We start from the raw sequence: 22245 nt of genomic DNA, 5'->3' as shown, positions 1-22245 counted from the left end.
CAAGCGATAGATGTCACATTAAACTAAGGCAATATGTGACAAACAATCTTCTTTTGATCTGGTTAGAATTGATCTTTAGCAACTCTCGCTTGTTGTAAGAGGCCACTAAGAGGGTCGGGTGGTCAGACTTGATGACAATGCATAGGACAATGCTCATGATGTCAATCACTGGACTGTCTTGTCCAGACTTGATTTCTTGACAAGCACCATATAGCTGGAAGATTGCTGAGTGCAGCTTCAAACAACAAACAAAATACAAAAGAAATCTTTCAACTCCAATACAGCATAACAAAGATACACAATTTGTCATTAACAAAATCAAAGTGTGTGTGTGGCTACTTGTACTAGTCCGGACAAATGCGAATTTCATAGTATTTGCCCACCGAGGTACCATGCCAGAGTTTAACATGAATACCCCACTCTGACACAGTATACTGACTCCGAGCTGACCAGTCCTTGTTTTAGCCCCTTCATGATGAGCCCCAGGCAGGGAAACAAAAAGTACCATCTTTTAACATCTTTTGACATGCCTAGGCTTATGCAACATAAGCATGAAACACAATGAAGACGTATGGTAATGTCAAGTTATAAAGAAAGATGAAGTAAGGAGTCAAACCCTGACTGCCTGCATGGCAAGGTAACAACACTATCTGCTTGCCCGATGTTGGTCTGAGTACGTGTCATCACCAACCCTTTTAAGTCATCTCCTATTTTAGACACATCATGACAAGTTACTCAATAAATAAAATCAATTACTCACAATTATGCATCCACAAACACCCAACAGTGAAGTGTATTGTTGTAAACAGGTTTTAGAACGTGTCAAAATGATGTTATTTTCATCTGACAAAAGAGTTTGTCCTTCAAAAAGTATTTCCAAAGTGTAAATGTAATTGCCTTAATCTATTTCTAATATTTTTTAACAAGTGTGTATATTTGTGTTTTATTCTGAAACCGCTTTGAACGTGTAATTTATCTATAATCAAATATTACAGTGTGTTTCCCTTGTGTCCGAATGACTGATCAATCAAATATACATGCAGTGTGCCCACTCCCATGACACTTGTACTTGGTACAGCGAGTGTGTCAGGATGTCACTGGTTGCAGCAGGCCACCGAACAACAACACTCCAAGATGATGTGAGAGCTTATAACAGATCAAGATGCAGTAGAGTTGGAGTTAACATCTGTTTGATCAGTAATTCAGCTAGATCACAGCATGCAAGCTTGTGTGTAAAGAACCTCAAAGAGATGCATGTTCTAGATGTTTACAACTGCGAGAATGGCATGGTGCTGACATTCCTATTCAGAGAGCATCTGGACTCACTGCATCCTTGCATGAACTGAACCTGAACTTGGAGAGTAGATCACTCAAGGACTGTTGGCAGTCTGACCACGACTAGGTCAGCACATTCCAAAGCTCTAAATGTTTAGAACATGTTGTCATGATTTTCAGAAGTTCATCTTTCTTAAATTTTCATACAGCCATAATTATGTTATTTCACACATTTCTCCATTCATTGCTCTAACAAAACAACGTTGTCAGAGAGCAACAACATGTCAAAGAAAACTAACACAAGCTACGCCTAAATTAATTTTCCTTGCCACACAAACAACCACATTTCTTTTCACTCCATAAAACAATTCCAAAACCATTAACTAAATTGTCATGTCAGTTTGCTTTCATGGGATAGGAATGAACATGATTAATAGAAAACCAAAATGACAAGCTCATCACTTTCCCATCTCTGGATTCTGTATTAACCAACATGAGGGACAAATGTATACACACAGGTTATGTCAACACAAACCATCCAACCAGTGCTTAAGACGGCCCGGAACACCATGAGTTAGCGATGTTATTCCAGTGGGTGTTAAGTGACGACAGCGATGATCTATATCCCACAACCACATGACATCAGGTCATGGACCACCTCTGTGCTCGTGTCTGTGGCATGTGCTATCATTACCCTCAGGCTCATGATGTCAAGATAAGAAAATGATATCAACTCTCAAATACATCAGGTGCTATTAATGCACCTTGTCTGAATCTGTAAAATAAGGCCATGCAAAAATAATTTCAGTGTAAAGTCAAATAATGTTTTGAGATCATCATGAAATATATTTCACATTACATCTGATTTTCTTTCAAATTATTAAAAGATATCAAAGTTGTTCCTGTAATACACATGTAAACACTTTTTAATCAGGCAGTAATTTTAAGAACTCTAATTGTTGAGTTTGCTGCAACGGCAAAGTAAAATTCAATTCAGAAACTGAAATATTTATAGGTTAAAATTAATCCAAGCATAGTTTTCATTTAAAATTCAGAAACCTCAAGAATCCACTATCTTAACTGTCCATCGATGTTAATGCAGGAAGTTTTGCATGACCTGTTCACATGACTATCAATTGTTATCATGACAGCTTCAAAGAAGTAGTGTTCAATCTTTGGTCAAACAAACATACTGTATTCAAAGTAATAAGAACGCAGGGCCCTCTCAAAATTAGAAATAGGGGGCTCTTATTAGAATATAATTTTGGTGAAAGAGTTGAAAGATCGTAAATTTCGCAGTTTATGCTGAGAGCCTGAAATCTTACAAAAGAAAAGTCTGTGCGTATTATACACAGCAGATATATTTTTCCAGAATCTAATTGCCTGTAATTAAGGGTGCGTATAACACACGAGTGCATATTATACATAATAAATAAGAATTGTGTACATTGATCAATCGGAAGGGTGCTAATTGGGATTGTTCACTAGCCAATATATTAGCAAATACAGCCTTGGGCACTTATTAGAGCAGGTCGCTTATTACGTCGAATACGGTAATTCAAAAGCATAAAAACATACACAATGATGAAAGGGGAGAAACTGGTGGTGAATAGGCTCCTGGGAAGAAATAGTATTTCAACGCTGTCAAGTCAGTTTTATTGATTGTGAACAAAGAAAAATAAATAAATATATGGTAAGATGTAAACCAACAGTCTTTATTGTTGTTTTTTTCTTTAGGTGTCTAACTTCTACAACTAGCATCTTAGTTTTAACAGTGAGTAACAACAAGCATTTCAGTTCTCAACTTATATAGGTCATAATAAGTTATTAATAAGTACTATTATATATTGCAATATTTCAGCTATATGACGGAGGTCTGTAAATAATCAAGTCTGGACCAGAGAATCCAGCGATTGACATCATAAGCGATCTACACAATTGGGATACGATGACATGCATCAACTAAGACAACCTGAGGGCCTGATCACTTTAGTTGCCTTTTACAAGAAACATGGATAACTGATTCTAACAAATTCTATCCTTGATCTTCACAGGTACTTCAAGTATCATAGACACGAATGAGGGACGAAACTAGTAATAACTTGCAATGGCAGGGCAACAGTCCTATGACCTATATATTTCCATGTCCTCTGCCACATGTTGACAAAGAAGACATAAATAGAAAGTTGTGTCATTGTTTTGAATTTTCTCAAACAGAAAAATATGAAATATATGACATTTGTGTGGCTTATAAAGAGGAAGGCTAATGCTACAATAGTCAATCTGCCTGACCCTAGAGAATAAATTAAAATGAATCCAACTCAAGTCTAGAATCATTTGGCAAGTCTAGCCTACAACTAAGCTTTGTTCTGGACACCATTTGGATTATATTTGTATTTTGTAGACACCCTTATCGCTTTAATAAGATAACTGTATGTTAGGCAAGTCATGCAGTTGATATTTGATGTAATTCTATGTATCTGTTTAATACATGATTTATTATTTTAAATGATACTGTTGCATTTAATAGGCTAACAGAAGCAGTTGTGGCACATGTATGTTTCCATAGACAGAACAAAATAGGCCACACCCACTAACAGACTACTGTTTCCTGGTTGGCTGATAATGGAATGGGTGGGGCTTTTGTTGCATTATTTTGCTGAAGATGTCACTGAATTCATATTGTTGTACACACTTTTGAGTGTGATGACTAAATATGCAGTCTGTGAAGTTATTGCTGACATATCTATTTATAAGAATTGACTTCAAAATATTTTGCATTTATGGAGGTATAAATTGTGAAAGCCAGTCTGCACACTGTGAAAGTCCACACAAATAGATCTCCTTTCCCACAGGCTCAAGTCAGAATAAACATTTAATTTGCTTGGCAATCAGAAGTTTTAACATCAATATCCCATAGCAAACAGACACTTCCTTCACAGTGCAATCCGATGCTTGCCTCTGCAGGAAGTGCCAGTAATTAGCGCTCTTGTAACATCGGTATCGAAGATAAGTATGTAACCTTTGACATCACCATTCGACTAGATTCAGTTGTAATAGGAGAAAAAAGGTTAGATTTTAAAAAGCCAAGCATTCTCAATAACCAGGGGTAGAAATGACTGCAGCAAGAAATATGTTTTTCTCCCCTGATCATTCTGACACTTGTCTGTTCTTGGTGATCTGACTTTCATGTAATTGAACATATGTTGCACTGAATACACATCACCATAAACATGGGGTAGACAAAACCCTCCACTTCTGTTAGCAATAAAATACATGGTAAACATAGTAAATGATAGCAGTTTTATTTGCTGGCATAAACTGAAATAACCCTTAGTACAGCCTCTCTTTTCATTCTTGTATTCAATGTACACACATTCCTCTGTTATTCTGTAAGATAGTCAGTATTCATGTAGCATATTTCGATGATGATGATGATGATGATGATGACAACGACATTAAGTCCAGTTTTACGAAAAGATCATCAACCGAACTCAGTACTGGATAAACATACCATATTTTCTTGAGTATAGTGCGCACCTAAGCATAATTTGCACCCCCCTCTAGGGGATGCAGTACTTCGGGGGAATTTTTTGTGTGCAGCAAAAATACTACATGGTATCGCTTCAGAGACTACAAAAAGAAAACAATTAATGTGTATTTGACAGCCCTGTCACATATACAGTTAAACACCTCCTTATCCAATATGGCTGCTTGCCCAGAATACAGTTTATGTAATACATCTTTTTAAGGGGGAATAACTCTAATCAGAAATATTTTTTTGTAAAGGTCAGGTAAGCATAATTGGCATTGTTTGATATTTAATTTGTTTTTGTTTTTTCTTTATCATAAACCAAACATACATTTTGTTCTAGAATCTTCCAAAAAAAACATACCACATGCAAAACCCAGGTATTAGACACCTTTGATTGGTAGTTTCAATTGATCTTTTCACTTGACATTATTATTGGCACTCAAAGCCACCCCCACTGAAGGTTAAGTTGCATATTGCAGCGATAATGACGTCATCTCTGTTCCACAAGACACACACCCAACTAATACTGATGGGAATAACACATAACCAGATTACTGGAGAAAAAATTCCAAACCAGCAGAATAATGAAGTAATTACAATTTCAGTTAAAACTGAACATAACTAGACAGCAGTGTCAAAACATTACCTATGTGCTAGAGAAAAGAAACTCAGACTTCAAGCACACACAGGAAAGTAGTGAGGTTTTCCTGGCTTGCACATATGCAAGGAGCACTGTGGTGATATGGGTACAACTACTCATGTATAGTTGACAGTGTTAAAGGACTTCTGTTGAAAATCTGAAGATTTAGTTATAGTGTGATGAAAGCCAAAATGCAGGATTGTGGCAATGATGTAATAAAGGTATGGTATTCACAAGAATTATGCTACTTTTTATCTTCTTGGTAACAGCTGGACCAAATGTGCTGAAACTTTATATGGCTGTTAATTACCTCAGCAGGGTTCAAGTGTGTTTGAATCTAACATGTATTGCGCTTCAAAAAGCTGAGGATTATCTTTACCAACCAGTTTGTTTGACTACAGTGAAGTGACTTACATAGATCCGATGGTGATCTCATATATTATACAGATTATTAAACAAAACCAATAGTATTATCATTTCAAACTCTAATAAAGTCACAATTTTCTTGCCAGTACATCAGTTCAGCCGTGACAACTCCCAACTGCATGAAGGCAAACTGTCCCAATAGGTATATTGCTGAATGTATAACATACCGGTAAGTTATACACTGATTTTATACATATATATATGATTTTCAGTGATCTATTCATATAATTTCACCACTTTTTGCCTTTTACACCCAGTGGAATCTGTTGTGTCAGTATCGAGACTGATTATTCTCTGGCGTCCATGGTTAATATTTATATGTGCCTTGATTAGAACAAAATTAACAAGCGTATAGTCGACGAAGTCATCTATATCCCCCGTCATTTTAACCTGTTATGGTCCGAAACTAGGTAACTGAGCCAACATTTCTCTTGGGCCATGTCAAAATAGCTGCAATGGAAATTCTAAAATAAACATTTATAAAACTCCTAAATAGCAAAAGGCACCAGTTCAGTATGTGTCTGTTAAACATGCAAAGTTTTGTAAGAAATATTTAACAGTTTTTGAGTTACGCTCCCGAAACGAACAGCACCCTTATAGAACCTCAGTCCAACTTGTTGCCATGGAAACGTAAAAAATAAAAATTTATAAAACTCCTAAATAGCAAAAGGCATCAATTCAGTATGTGTCTGGTAAACATGCAAAGTTTTGTAGGAAATTATTTAACAGTTTTTGAGTTACGCTCCGGAAACGAACAGCACCCTTATAGAACCTAACTTGTTGCCATGAAAACGTAAAAAATAAAAATTTATAAAATTCCTAAATAGCAAAAGGCACGAGTTCGGCATGAGTCTGATAGACATGCAAAATTTTGTAGAGAAATATTTAACGGTTTCTGAGTTATGCTCCGGAAATGATTTCAGGACGCACTCACGCACACACGGTAGGAACCCATTACTATATCCCCTGCCAACTTCGTTGGGGCGGGGGATAATAATACTGGAAGAATATTTGAGTTGTATTGTACTGGAGATAGAGTTGCTGTCATTTTTAATAAAAACAAATGTCTTTTGTTAACAATTTTTACTATTGGCTTTGAAAGAGATAAAGAGTTGTACGACAAATTCTGAACATTGTCTTTGAAGCACATCCAGTAAAAAATATAATGAAAATACATACAGTACTCATGACAGATTAACTATGGTAATATGAAAATATCAAGTGGTTCTTAACTTTATTTGAGTAGCATATGAAACAGTTTCAGCCAAACAAAGAGGTTTATTTGATTTTTTAATCCTAAGAGGAGGAAAGATAATAAATCTGTTTCAATGACTCGTATATGTTTATTTGATATATCAAAAGAGACTATTCTCTATATGAGGTACTGCTAAGATATATGCAATAAATACAGAACACATTTCAAAGAATGAGATATCCTGACGTATCTAATGGAGATTAACATTCACAATTAACACCCATGGAATCTATCAAATCTTTTAAAGATATTTACAATTTCAGAATTGAGAAAGACAACACTGGACCATTAACACCAATATATTGTGCATTTTGAAAACATACATACACATATATGTTTTACAGAAGTGAAAAAACACAGACACACAAAACATTCGGAATGAAACATAAAAAAACTAATTTAGTAACCATTTCCCTGGTGAATACTACATTGTATCTCATGTCAAATTAATACCACATTAAATTGCATCATTTGTAATTTCCCCAGGCAAATGGAAAAATATTTGTCTTTATTTCATTTTGCTAAATATAATGTAATGAATAGGAAAGATTGAAGTCCTCGGAGAATTTTTAAGAAACATGATATCCAGCTTTTGCCAAATATTCCTCAATGTAATGGTGATAAAGCAGGATATTTTTTAATCTCCTTGTACACAATTATGATTGCACTGCCATCATCAGAAGTTGTGACGCTAACAGAGGTAGTGATAATGAAAGCCAGATGTTTGTCCCTAAATAGATGGTCAGGAATTATCCAGTGTTTACAAATGGCCCCCTAATGACAAAACCTTTAGAAGTGCCATGTTGACACAGTAAACAAACAAATATACCACTACAATAACAATTAGTCGTTTTACATGAGGAATGTAAAAATAACATGATATGAATATCTCTTTGAGATCTAGTATACTGGAAAAACATTGTGCTATCAAGTGTCTGTGTGTAGTACAAAAAGTACATATAGAATTGAGACAATAAATAAATATTTATTCCTTGTAGGTCATTCATGCTCTTAACTCTGTTTGTCAAACTGTACAAAGACAATAGATGTTTTGTTTGGTTGTTGTTTAATGCTGCACTCTGTAATATTCCAGCTATATGATGGCAGCCTGAAAATAATCAAGTCTGAACCAGACAATCGTACAGCCAAACAAGTGATATTCCACGTGCATGTCATGTTGGTGTGTTTCTGCAACAGGTTCTCACATGGTACTGTTTTTGCAATTCTTCCATCTTTTGACCAAATTTCTGCATTCGTCACCACTCGCCCCTTTCCGTAACCTGCAAGAAGACTCGTCCCCCTATCAATGAATGTTATGTGCGAAAATACGACAAACCAATCAGAATGCGCGTATGATTTCAAGTTCTTCGTCATAGACTCCCTCAGAAATAATTTTTGATTTTACATATGTCTCATATTGATATTCACATTGTTACTACTTTTGCATTTCTTTTTTTTTGCAGAGTATATCTGGATAGTTCAGTTAGAAGGTGAGAATGACAGTAATTAACTTCCCTTTCATAAACAAGCTTGAAACAGACAAATAAAAAAGAGAAGTTTTTAATTGACTCATTTGATAAGGGTGCACTTTAATTTTTGACCTGCACAAAGTTTGCATTCGGCAGAATAAAACAAATTAAGATTTTCTTTTCTTTTCTATTTTTTAGGGTCAGCGGTTCTGTAAACAATTTTTTTTAAAGTACTACAGTGTGCTCAAAGGCATCTGATGCTGAAGGTAAAAAAGTTGATTTACTTTCATCTCTTGTCAACACCATATGTGTATACTGGTCATTTAAAAATAATTAAATAGTTTTCAACTGAAAGGATGAGAAACATATGTTGAGCAAAACAAGGTTAAGCTCTTGAAATGTTATGTAAACAATTTGGTGGGTATTTCCTCTGATTCAAACATCAAGGGCTTGACATGTAAAACTGTTTGAAGGTCATCAGATTGCACTCTGAAGGTCATCAGCTGCATCTGTCACATCACGACAAGGATGCAGTCCCTGTCAAATCTCTAATATGGGAAAATGTTTGTTTTTCAACTTTTGCAAAAGGACTTGTACAATCATTTGTACAAGGTTTTATATATTTATTAAGTTACAATGACAGTATGTCAAGTTTGCATTTAAATGTGAGACTTTTGGAATAATTTGAGTCATAATACGATTAACCATTTTAAAAAGGATCACCTGAAATATTTTGTTCCTTTTTTGTGATTAAAAAAAAAATAAACTTTTCAAAATGGTAAATTGTATTATGACTCAATTACCTCCAAAGTTTCACATGTAAATGAAAACTTGCCATACTGTCATTCTAACTTCATAAATAAATACACTCCTCAGGAATTATTTATATAAATATAAAAGTTTTCCTTCCTGGGTTTCATTTATAAAAAAACATATCGTTCAACCATGTTTATTATTTATATGAGAAAAGAGGTCATAATCAATATGCATTATTGTAAATTTAAACTTTTCTGTGATGAACATTTTGTAAAGGTAATTGTAAGTTTATCAAGCAAGTGATCAACAACAGGGTAGGAAGGACATGGGTTTCATTTTTATAATTATCAATCACTATTGTTGCTTAAATCCTTCTTTATATGAAGAAGTAGGTGCCAGCTGTATTTTATTAAGGCTGACCTTGTACTTCAAAAAGTGCACAATTTTTATTCAAACATAGATACAACATTTTCTACTTTTCGTATTTATATATAAAAGTCAGATTTGAGCGTGTTTGTCAATTAGAATCATGTATTTCTAAAGCTGAAGATTTACAAATTGTAAATAAACACAGGTCTCAATTTTCTGAACAAATATTGTGAAGTTATTGTTTTGAGGAGTGCCAATTGAACCCCGCCCAATGAACACACCACCCCCAGATGTGCACTGCATGAGCAGCAATAAGTATAACGATGAACAAATGTCTTGTCATATAACGCAGAAGAAGCTGTCATAGGATATCCCTTGTAGCCTGAGTGAGCATGTGTAGTGGTGTCTAGCGCTCATGCACAGCTACTTGAGACATAAATTGTACCGCGATAAGATGATACCATACTAGCTCTAATATAACGTAAATGCATGTTTAGAGATAAAAAAATTGTTGAGTCATTGGTAGTATTACATCACCTTTAAGAATATAACAGAAGCAATCAGGATACACATTGGATGGTCATGCATTGAAAGGATTCCGGGGTCATTTGAAAGTGAGTTGGTTGGGTTTAATGCCTCTTGAAGTTTCAGTAATATCATGACCTGTCAGATTAATGAGTGAGTGAGTGAAGGAGTGAGTGAAGGAATGAGTGAGTGAAGGAGTGAAGGAGTGAAGGAGTGGAGTGAGTGAGTGAAGGAGTGAAGGAGTGAGTGAAGGAGTGAGTGAGTGAGTGAGTGAGTGAGTGAAGGAGTGAAGGAGTGAAGGAGTGAGTGAAGGAGTGAAGGAATGAGTGATTGACGGAGTTTGGTTTTACACCACTTTTAGTAATATTCAAGCAATATCATGGCAAGAACACCAGAAGCAGGCTTCAGATGTTGTACCTATGTGTGTAATCGAACCCAGGTTTTTGTCATGACGAGCAATTGCTTTAACCACTAGCCTATCCCACTGCCCCTAATGATTAAGAAAAGCCCAAAGTGAGGTTGTGAAGATTTCGCACTTTGGTGAAACCCATCATAATTGGAACAGTGCTGAGAAAGCAGGGATCATAATCAGGATGAATGTGGGATTTGAACCAACCAGTACCTGACTGTAGTATGGCTAAAGGATGCAACTCTGCACTGTAAACAATTGGAGATCTTGTGGAAAAGCAACGGAACAAACATTATATAAACTACGGTGTGACTGTAAATGGCACCAATCATTGGCGAAATTGCTGTAACTTAATGTTATTCTTTCACCGAGCATGACTAACATATTTGAGATGACACACATAACACATACACTGTAGGTTTCCAATGGAAGGCCACGACTCTGGCGAACCTTCCACCTCTGTTAAGGAACAAGATATGTTTCCCAGCCTTGTGTTTGATAACAGACTATGTCAATATTGATGGCAAATGTATTTGGACAAGCATTTCTGATTCAATCATTCTCACCCTTCCTGCATACATCCGGTTGTCATCTTGTGTGACGTATTGCAGCGTATTGTTCTAGACATTAATCCTGATTACAGTCCTTGAGCTGTGATGATAGGCCCCTCCCTGTGTTACTGTGCTCATCATAGTTTTCTGTGTCTTCTTTTTGTGGGGGAAAGGGAAGCAGGATGGAGGGAGTGGTAGCAGGATGGAGGGAGTGGTAGCAGGATGGAGGGAGTGGTAGCAGGATGGAGGGAGGGGTAGTAGGATGGAGGGTGTGGTAGCAGGATGGAGGGAGTGGTAGCAGGATGAAGTGAGTGGTAGCAGGATGAAGGGAGTGGTAGCAGGATGAAGAGAGGGTAGGAGAATGGAGGGGGAGGTAGCAGGATGGAGAGAGGGTAAGAGAATGGAGGGGGAGGTAGCAGGATGGAGGGAGTGGTAGCAGGATGGAGGGAGTGGTAGCAGGATGAAGGGAGTGGTAGCAGGATGGAGGGTGGGTTAGTATGATGAAGAGAGGGTAGGAGAATGGAGGGGGAGGTAGCAGGATCGATTGAAGGGTAGCAGGATGGAGGGAGTGGTAGCAGGATAGAGGGAATGGTAGCAGGATGGAGGGAAGGGTAGCAGGATGGAGTAAAGGGTAGCAGGATAGAGGGAAGGGTAGCAGGATAGAGGGAAGGGTAGCAGGATGGAGTAAAGGGTAGCAGGATGTAGGGAGTGGTAGCAGGATAGAGGGAAGGGTAGCAGGATGGAGCGAAGGGTAGCAGGATGGAGGGAGGGGTAGGAGGATTGAAGGAGGGGTAGCATGGTGGGGGTAGGAGGATTGAGGTGGAGGTAGCAGGATAGAGGGAGTGGTAGCAGGATGGAGGGAGTGGTAGCAGGATGGAGGGAGTGGTAGCAGGTAGCAGGATGGAGGGAGTGGTAGCAGGATGGAGGGAGTGGTAGCAGGATGGAGGGAGGGGTAGCAGGATGGAGGGAGGGGTAGCAGGATGGAAGGAGGAGTAGCAGGATGAAGGGAGGAGTAGCAGGATGGAGGGAGAGGTAGCAGGATGGAGGGAGTGGTAGCAGGATGGAGTGAAGGGTAGCAGGATGCAGTGAAGGGTAGCAGGATGGAGGGAGGGGTAGCAGGATGGAGGGAGGGGTAGCAGAATGGAGGAAAAGGTCTAGTGGGTAGGAAAACCCTGCATTGCAATATCTGCCCAGGACTGAATCTTAACTGTAGTTAGACATTTGTCATATTAGGATTTGTATTACTATATGTCATTGTACATGACAGCAGAATGTATTTGTTTATTGTTTTACATCAAAGTCAGAAATATTTTAGCAGCAGCATGGTGGCCTGTCAACACACAAACCAGTGACTGACATTGTAAGCAGATTCCCACACTGCTGGGGTATGATAAGACACAACAACCAAGTCTGACCTCAAGCTCCATCATATCCACCTCTCAACTCAAGTGGAAGGGACACACTCTAACATGATCCCACAGTGTTTATTTGCTAAATGATTTCAATGTGAAGTGAGGTGAAATTGGGTTTATTGCACCTTCTACATATAACATATAGTTTGTGTGTGTCTCTGAGATACCATGCTGCAGTTTACCATGGATACCGTCGTCAGTCCTTGTCTTAGCACTTAATGCTGAGTGGCATATTTTAACATGTTTTAGTATGATGTGCCCAGAAGATCGAACCACAGACTTTTCCTCACTTCGAGCAGAGGCCCCGTCCACCAGACCACAGAGGCAGACCAATATAACAGGTAGGTAAGCAATACCTATAATTAGCCAGAAGCCTGGAGAAAACAGTGATTGATAGAACGAACACCCTGAGTGGCATATTTTAACATGTTTTAGTATGATGTGCCCAGAGGATCGAACCACAGACTCTTCCTCACTTCGAGCAGAGGCTCGGTCCACCAGACCACAGAGGCAGACCAATATGACAGGTAGGTAAGCAATACCTATAATTAGCCAGAAGCCTGGAGAAAACAGTGATTGATAGAACGAACACCCTACGCCATCAAGGTCAGCTGACACACAATCAGCCAGACCGCACATTGTAACCATCCTATCCTTATCAGTCATCTAATACAATATACAAGGCTTCACCTACCCATCATCTACCCTGGAATCGCCCAGGAGTTCATAGTATATACAAAGCAACTGTGGTTGATGTCCCTATAGATCAAACTTCATGTACTGATACTAGTTTATCTGAAAACATCATCCGTAATAGCTCCTGGGATGTAGATGCAATAATTCATGTTTATATCTGATGCCGAAAGGAGACTTTCGACTCTTTTGCCAGATATGTTTATCATACACTTTTAGACTTCAAAGCTTTGGCCTGTCACTGTTTGTTTCATATTTGAATAAATATAATCATTAGAATCAGACTTGTTACATTTATATAATCTTATCAAAAAAGAAATATCATGAAAACATCCCACTTAACTTTTTTGTCAAAGAGAGCACTGCCATACTGGATGAAGCACATGATTCTCATGTTTCTGTAAACACGCTCTTCGTGTCCAGTGATGGGGGGTCTTTTGTGAAACCGGCAGATAAATAAATCATTGTATCTGCCTATATATCAGTGTAACTTCACACAGAAAAATCCGGCATAAAAGGGAAAAAACAACTTAACCTGATGTTAATTCAACAGATTCTCTACATCTGCACCACTTCAGGAAAATACCTTTTTAACAAGAGAGATGAATAATGCGCGGCCTTCTTGCCTTTCACAAGTCTGCACCTCATCATTGGATGCAGCCTGAATTATGTGTAGAGCAGACAAATACAAATTATTATTGTAGAGAAAATTTATAAGTGTCATCACATCAATGCTGTCCTATCAGTTAACAGTGCAGTACAATGATTAACCTCAGAACCTTATTGATGTGACAACTTTGGGTAAACCTTTGAGGCCTCAGTTGTCTATAGATGCAGCTATTGTGTCACTTAGTCATGCCAGGAGTTGTCCGGATCAGGGTGATTGGCTTGTCAGCACCATACCTATGATCTTGGATTTCAGCAAAGATGTAACACATGTGTCACTTCTGAAACATGTAACTGAACATAAAACGTCAACACCAGAGAACAATCAGTCTCAATTACCTGCTGAAATATATTCCATTGGGTGTAAAAGGAAAAATAGAGGTGAAAATAATGGATCACTGAAAATTAGTGATCACCAGGTGTTTGAGAAAAGGGTAAGCATGTCCTGGTACTGGTGAAACTAGAAGTATGTTAACTTTGAATAATGTTAAAATGATACCAAACCTTACTCATTCGAAACAAAGAAAACTGCCACCTATCTTCTGTCATCAGATACTATTATGTTATACATATGACCTTGGTGACACTCACAAACACCAATGTATTCTAAATCTTGACCATTCAGACAACTCAACAACCAGACAAATTTGAAGCACAACATGTAGGTAATCTTATTTCAGAATTTTCATGAGTCCACCATATCAGTACTGACAAGATTCAAAATTCTACAGGATCACTGAAATAATTGGACTTGCATGGAAAGTCTTCCAATTCTTCATTAGAATAAACTGCATGTCATATTGTCATACACATGTCATAACACAACAGGACATGCCCAACTTGTCCATGATGTTCTCAGTGTGAGACTTACATCTTTATCATGGCTCTCTCACTCTCTTACCCTTTTCCCATTACATTCCCGCCCTTGGCCTTCCCTGCTCTGATATCATGCAGAGAAATGTCACATCCTGCAATTGCGTTTGTCTTTTTTTGTTGTTCCTTCCTTCCGGCAAGTCTTGGAATCAACATTCTTTGACAAGCCGTCAGGTCTCCTCTTTGAAAATATTTTTTCAAATTTAAAATAAGTTTCATGTTTCATCATCTGTAAGAATCAGAGGCTCTCAGGAAATTTCATATTTTTGAAGTATAGGAATTTCTCATGTTACCTCTGTCAAGAATTGAATATTGAGACTTGGAAGAAAGATTTGCCAATTACACTAGCATTCATTACAAGTCATTAGTACACATCTCATCCCTTCAAAATATCACAACTTGCAATGCCAACACAAATAATGATACAACATTAGAAGTTGAACAACAGGAAATTAGTCTTTTGAATAATTTTTGCCTGAAAGGTATTGTATGTTTTTTCCATGAACATTAAGTTTCCTGAGCTTGCAAGGCTCCAGTCTAGCAAAAGGACAGTGCTGTACAAAACATCCAAAAGTAAATATTCGAGTTCCATTGACATAAAGACCAAAGTAATTTTCAAGGTTCTTACATGTGACAGAATCACCACACATTGTAATGAAAATCAATTAAATTGTTCATTTATCAAGGCATTTGCATTGACACCTCCACAAAAGTCACATCATATCCATTAATGTCACATTCCCTGTGATCTTATCAGTCTATTTCACATCAATAACCTGTTCATAAAACACTGTCCATATTATCAAGGTTCAGTTGTATTCAGCATACTAACGACAAGAGGTAGGATGAAGAATGTCATGGACAGTAACTCCAGCTAATTCGGCTTCACTGATTGTACCATTGGGAACTCGAATCTAGGTATTTCAGGAAGACTTGTATTATTGTAGAGTAGGAAGTTTAACATTACTGAAAAAAATATACTTTTCTAATTTGTCAACTACACATAGGTATTACTAGTAACATCCTTAGAAATATCATTGTGAAACACATGAATACAAAACAAGTAAAAAGAAATGTGTATCGAAAGTATTTTGAAATACTAAAGAGCATCCTGTAAATGAATAAACCAAATTAAGCAATTGAAGATAAGAATGTACAATTTGTTTCTCTCAAACGCTCTTCCCGATTTATGTTCCCATTTGCAATTTAGTGATGATTTGGTCAAATATGTCATATTAAGACCTGTGTCTGTTATGGTAAGTTGATGAAGTATCTAAAGGCAAAAAATGTGAGTTAAAATTGTTGCATTTGGTCTGTCTGAATACACTGGAATTACATCCAACACAGATAATGCTTGCTGTGGATCCCCTGATCCCAGGCAAATCCCTTACCATATCCCCACATCATCTTCAAACTGAGAATAGGAGATGTTGTTTCTCAATTCCCTGTCATAAGGACACAAAAACTATCTACATGACTTGAATTTCATCCTCTAAAATCTTTGCAGATACACAATAACAACAGCAAAGCCTTTTCACATTCCCATACCCAGTCCTTCATGCCCTTGAGAACTTGAGATTACTGAAAGAAAAAACTGATATGGCCTTTTAATAATACAGTCAGTCATGCTAATCTATCATTGTTTATTTGCTTGCACTCTCTCCACTGGAACAATTGTTTAATACAAAACACTTCTCATTCATGTCAGAAATTGCACAATGTCATACCAATTATGTCCTATACCATCATCTTCTCCATTCTTCAGCACTGGAATGGTAAATGTGGCATATCATTTATCTTTCAACTCAAAGAACTTGTGCATATACAGCCACTAGGGGATGCAGTAGCAGTTTGTTGAGAGAGTAATGGTGGGCAGACACTGGTAATATCGGTCAGTATTTGTTTTTGTTTTTGTGTGTTTTTGTGTTGTTTAACGCCCCTCTCAGCAATATTCCAGCCATATGACAGTGGTCTGTAAATAATCGATTCTGGACCAGACAATCCAGTGATTGACATCATGAGGATCGATCCATGCAAATAATCGAGTCTGGACCAGACAATCCAGTGATTGACATCATGAGGATCGATACATGCAATTGGGATACAATGTCATGCATCAACAAAGTCAACAAGCCTGACCACCCGATCCCATTAGTCGCCTTGTACGACAAGCATGGATCGATGCTCATGATGTCATGATATTTTACGTTTTTTATGAACGAGCACTACCATACATTTTCAGTCGAAATCGTTGCTATGGAAACCCAAAAAATAAGTTTTTCAAAAATCCCAAACTATCAAATGGCACCAGTTCACTACCAAATCTATCTATGTGCCAAGTTTGGTTAAGATATCTCTCATGTTACTTTAGTTCTGCTCCGGAACGAAATGTCACATACGGAAAGAATGGAGCGACAGACAGACAGTATCCATTCCTATATCCCCCTTCCACTTCGTTGTGAGGTATAATAATAGGTTCTTGGCATGGCAAATCAGTGATTGATAGCACAAGCAACAAAAAATGCAGTCATGGAGTAGTTATACAGTCCACAACATATTTGTCACAAGTCTGTGCACAATAATAAATCATTGCTTCAGTGCAAGCTGTATATGCAGTTTCAAAAATCATTATTTTTCATATTTGAAATGTGATGTGTAACTATAGATTTTTAAATGAAAATAATTATACGCATTGTTACTGAAAGGCAGCTGGGAGTGTCATGCTTCTAAGTCGATCACGAGGTATCATGGGTAGTTTGCTGAATTGTCCATAGCTTTGAATATCGGTAGCATCCAGTATTTTATGACCTTCTTTATCTACACTACATTAAAGGAATATATGGATGCCCAGCCAAACCAATGGGTCCTTACATTGTTCCAGGGTTATGTAAGCTCTATCCTATTGCACATTTAAGCTGACACTATGTTTGTTTGTTTGTTTATTGTTTAACGCTGCACTCAGCAATATTCCAGCTATATGAAGGCAGTCAGCAAACAATCGAGGCTGGACCAGACAATCCAGTGGTTGACATCATGAGCATTGATCCAGGCAATTGGGATATGACGACATGCATCAAGCAAGTCAGTAAGCCTGACCACCGGATTCCGTTCATCGCCTCTTACAACAAGCATCATTGCCTTTTATCGAAAGCATGGGTCGCTGAAGACCTATTCTACCCCGGATCTTCACGGGTCTGACAAGAACCTAGACATATTTTCATGTTTATTAACAATTTCATTTAGATTCACATAATCCACTGTATCCATTGCTAAAATGTCTCTTTGACTAAAGATGACAGGTGACATAAAATGAGTTACTGTTCAGAAAGTAATTTCTTGTTAATAAGTGAAAATAGGATTGGTAACATTTATCATAAAACATATAGAAACATAAAGGCAAAGGCAAAGTGTGTCAAGTTTCAGCAGTGGCATCAACAAACGTGTCCATTGCACCCCGGATACAAACCAAACTACAAGGTACCATATTGTCAAGTTTCATGAACTGTATTACAGAATGGCATCAATAAACATGTCCATTGGACTCCGGATACAAACCAAACTACAAGGTACCATATTACCAGGACAATAACACTGCAAGCCACAGGAAGGAATACTACAAGATAAATAAACAACAGCTGCCTCGAAGTCATGCAGTCAGCCTGTAGTCCATGGTGTGGCTACAGAACACGAACACATCTGTTTGTACTCAATCTGCTGCCTTAATAACTGACTTACCAGAAAATGACTTCCTAGCTAGTCACGGAATATTACTCCACTATTATTCCCAGAAACCATTTTAAGTCTTTGAGCACGCTCACATCTCATGGTCATATACCAAGGAATAAGAATTTGAACAATATCCTTGCCAATCCTTCTGAAAGTGTACCACAAAAACCTGCAATTTGCAGGCAATGGAGGAAAAAGGCAATTCAAAATAACGATTTTGACATCTGTTTTGTGGCGTATTTTGATATCTTCATTTGCAGCCAAGGAGATACATTAAACAAGATAGTTCCTCCAGGCCAATTATCTATGTTATCTTCTTATTCATGACCTTGAATTTCTTTTCACAGAATCAAACACTCCAAAAAAAAATTAAAAAAGGATTTTATTTTATTTATTGCACAAAGACATTATTTTACATAGCCAGGTCTAGATCAAAATTCAATTTAACAACAAACCACATGCCTTAATATGAAACAACCATTGTCAAGCCAATTACATATTGTCTGGGATGCAGTGGAAATTGTGTTTGCAATTCTTGTCAAATTAATTCAGAAAACAAAGGATGCAGCATACAAAAGCACCAGCAGCTGGTAAGATTATCAAAACACCAGACCAGGATGATTGTCAGTTTCATGGAGAAATATTAATATCTTTTAACAGATATAGTTCTCTGGAAACAAAGTGACTTCAAACAGAAACAAAATCATTGTATCTGCTGTCTGATGGATGAAGAAATCACAGGTATGACCGAGTTGTTAACCTATTGTTCTCAAGTTAATTGTTTAATGCTGCACTCAGCAATATTCCAGCAGTATGATGATCTCTATTGTTATAATGCCATCCTGTGACTCTATGGTCACTGCATTGATGCTTGTCCCATGAAGAACCAGGTCAGAATTGGTCTTCAGAACCAATGCTTGTCGTAAGAGGCAACTAACGGGATCGGGTGGTCAGGCTCGCTGACTTGGTTGATGCATGTCATCGTATCCCATTTACGTAGAATGATGCTCATGATATCAATCACTGGACTGTCTGATCCAGACTCGATTATTTACAGACCGACGTGATATAGCTGGAATACTGCTGAGAGTGGTGTTAAACAAACAAACAAAACAAACATTGATGCCCAGCATGGGTCGAACCACGTTCACATCAAATGTGAGCGTAGTAAGCATCAGTATAGCGTGGGATGTGCCTTGTTTGGACAGGGCATTAGGGTTTGGACAGGGCATTAGAGTTAACCTGTTTGGTTATGTGGACCTAAGATCAGAAGGTCCATGGATTGAATCCCATCATGGGAAATAAGTTAGTTAAATAATTAAAGTCACATTTGCAATATTCCATCGAGACCAACCCATCCCACCCCTCCAAAAGTGATTAGAGGATCAGAGTCAGGATATATCTGTGTTTCAAACCTAGGACCAGCAGAACCTTCAAGGCTTGGACATCGACCATTCAATCAGCTATGCTCTCTGATGGAGAAACAAAGTCTGAGATCATCAGGATTGAGATAACCATGGACCTTATTTGACTTCCATTATCTCACAGACCTATATAGGTCCGTGAGATGACAGTCAAATGTAACTTTATATAAAGCAAATAATCTTTCATCATCTGCTGCCATTATCATGAACAAGGCATCAAATTCAACATGTGCTTATTAACAAGATTCTACAGCAGTATAACCAGAAGACAGTCTTTGTGCAAGTGGGTTTGTCGTACCATACCTTTCTTATTCCTTTCTAAACATACTGTATTGACATTCATCAAATCAAATTAAATGTTAGTTATATAATATGATATAACTCTTGGAACAAAATCTCATTATGAATTGTTTCATAAATTCAACTTACCGGAGCGAAATGTAACAATCAGAAAATTGAAGACAAAAATTGGCATAATTCAATTCAATTTTCATTTTTTAATGTTCTATATTTTACAGATAAAACAAAAATAAAGAATTTTACAAAAAGAAACTAATTAATTTTAACAAAAGAACCTTTGGCTCTAAATACAGAGAACAAAGCCTTCTCTGACATTGATGAATGTCTGTACACGTTACTTAATAATGAGTAAATATCCTGCACGTTTAACAGAATTAGTATTTATATCTTCCAAGTGTTTGTTTATTCATTGCTTAACACAGCCCTCAGAAATATTCCAGCTATATGGCGTCGGTCTGCAAATAATCGAATCTGGGCCAGACAATCCAGTGACTGACATCACGACCATCGATCCAGGCAATTGGGATATGATGACATATGCATCAACCAAGTCAGCGAACCTGACTTAGTCAGCTCTTACAAGCATAGTTGGCTTTTACGGCAAGCACAGGTTGCTGAAGACCTATTCTACCCTGGATCTTCTCAGGTCATCTTCGAAGTAAACTCACAACAACTTTCTGGCGTTTAGTAGACAAATACTCAGTCTCGGAAAATATATGGTTTTGATAGAAATGAGCAACTACATTTAAATTGAAAAAAGGAGCCCCAGTAAGACACAAGATTCAAAATGTGAACCTGGGGAAAATCTAGACTTGCTTCATTTTGGGCTATAGCATTAAAATAAGGACTGGGCAAAAGGGAAAATAATACAGGTTAGGGACTGTCAGACAGACTGGGAGTTAGTTTGCCTCCCTGCTAACATCACAGATGGATCACAGTTAAGATATCACATTTTGGGGGTGGCCCTTGAAAAGGAGATGGTATGTCAAGATGGTATGTCAAAAGAACCTTCATCAGATGGTGAAACACACTGTAATACTTTCATATTGAATTTCAAGAAACAAAGATTCACTCTTGGGTAAAATAAATGATAAAGTCACTCCTTCTAACATGATAACATCCTACAAATGAGGAATGAGGCATTGGAATGATCAACACGATTCTTTTGTCAGCATTCTTGCATTTGCAGCTATTGGAAAGACAAGTTTCAAATTTTCTGACAGAGAGTAACGTTTTCCAGATTGATTTCAATCCCTGACAGGCACAGTTGATTTGTTTGTTTGTTATTTAACACTACAATCAGCAATATTCCAGATGTGCCATGTGAGCCTGTAAAGAGCCTGTAAAGAGCCTCAAGCAGATAAACCAGTGGTTGACGTTATGAGTAACAATCAGCATCACAGTGTACGCTGACATGCAATCAGCCAAGTCACCTTAGTATGACCAACTGATCCACTAAGTCACCTCTTACGACAAACATGGGTTTCTAGGACCTACACCTGTGAAGATTCCGGTTCAGAAGAGGTCTTCAGGAACCCATGCTTGTCATGAGAAGCAACTAACGGGATAGGTTGGTCAGGTTCACTGAATTGGTTAATGCATGTCATTCTATCCCAATAGCTTATATCGATGCTCATGATGTCAGTCACCGGATTGTCTGCTCCAGACTCAATTATTTACAGACCACAGTCACATAGTTGGAATATTTCTGCGCGTGACTTTAAACAACAAACAATTCGTTGCAAACCCAGAAACCCCACAAAGCCATCTACAAAGACTATAAACAAGAAGACATAAGCATCATTTCAAAGCAGGTTAACAAGCAATCACTGAAGTACTCGTCAATATTTTCTCCTTAACAAAATTCTCAATGCACCCAAAGAAAAAGAACGGCCAAATGTTGGCATCAATGACTTTATGCAAATGAGGTCTGTTAAGACT

At 37.6% G+C, this 22245-nt stretch overlaps 2 protein-coding genes across 2 annotated transcripts in view; both read right to left on the bottom strand.

The window, feature by feature from the left end:
- Positions 1–22245, bottom strand: part of LOC139471922 (neurotrimin-like) — a 342678-nt gene that overhangs the window by 307207 nt on the left and 13226 nt on the right. The gene's annotated exons all lie outside the window — the stretch shown is intronic.
- LOC139454015 (uncharacterized) lies at positions 11348–12637 on the bottom strand. Its single transcript, XM_071235493.1, has 2 exons — positions 12626–12637; positions 11348–12364 (listed from the first exon to the last, which is right to left on the bottom strand). Exons 1-2 carry the CDS (start codon positions 12635–12637, stop codon positions 11348–11350), a joined length of 1029 nt encoding a protein of 342 aa, XP_071091594.1.

This window comes from Haliotis cracherodii, unplaced genomic scaffold (assembly GCF_022045235.1).
Source record: "Haliotis cracherodii isolate W230 unplaced genomic scaffold, xgHalCrac1.p SCAF_1, whole genome shotgun sequence".
Taxonomy (NCBI): Eukaryota; Metazoa; Mollusca; class Gastropoda; order Lepetellida; family Haliotidae; genus Haliotis; species Haliotis cracherodii.
The sequence above is the reverse complement of the archived record's forward strand: the minus strand, read 5'-3'. Positions and strand labels throughout refer to the sequence as shown.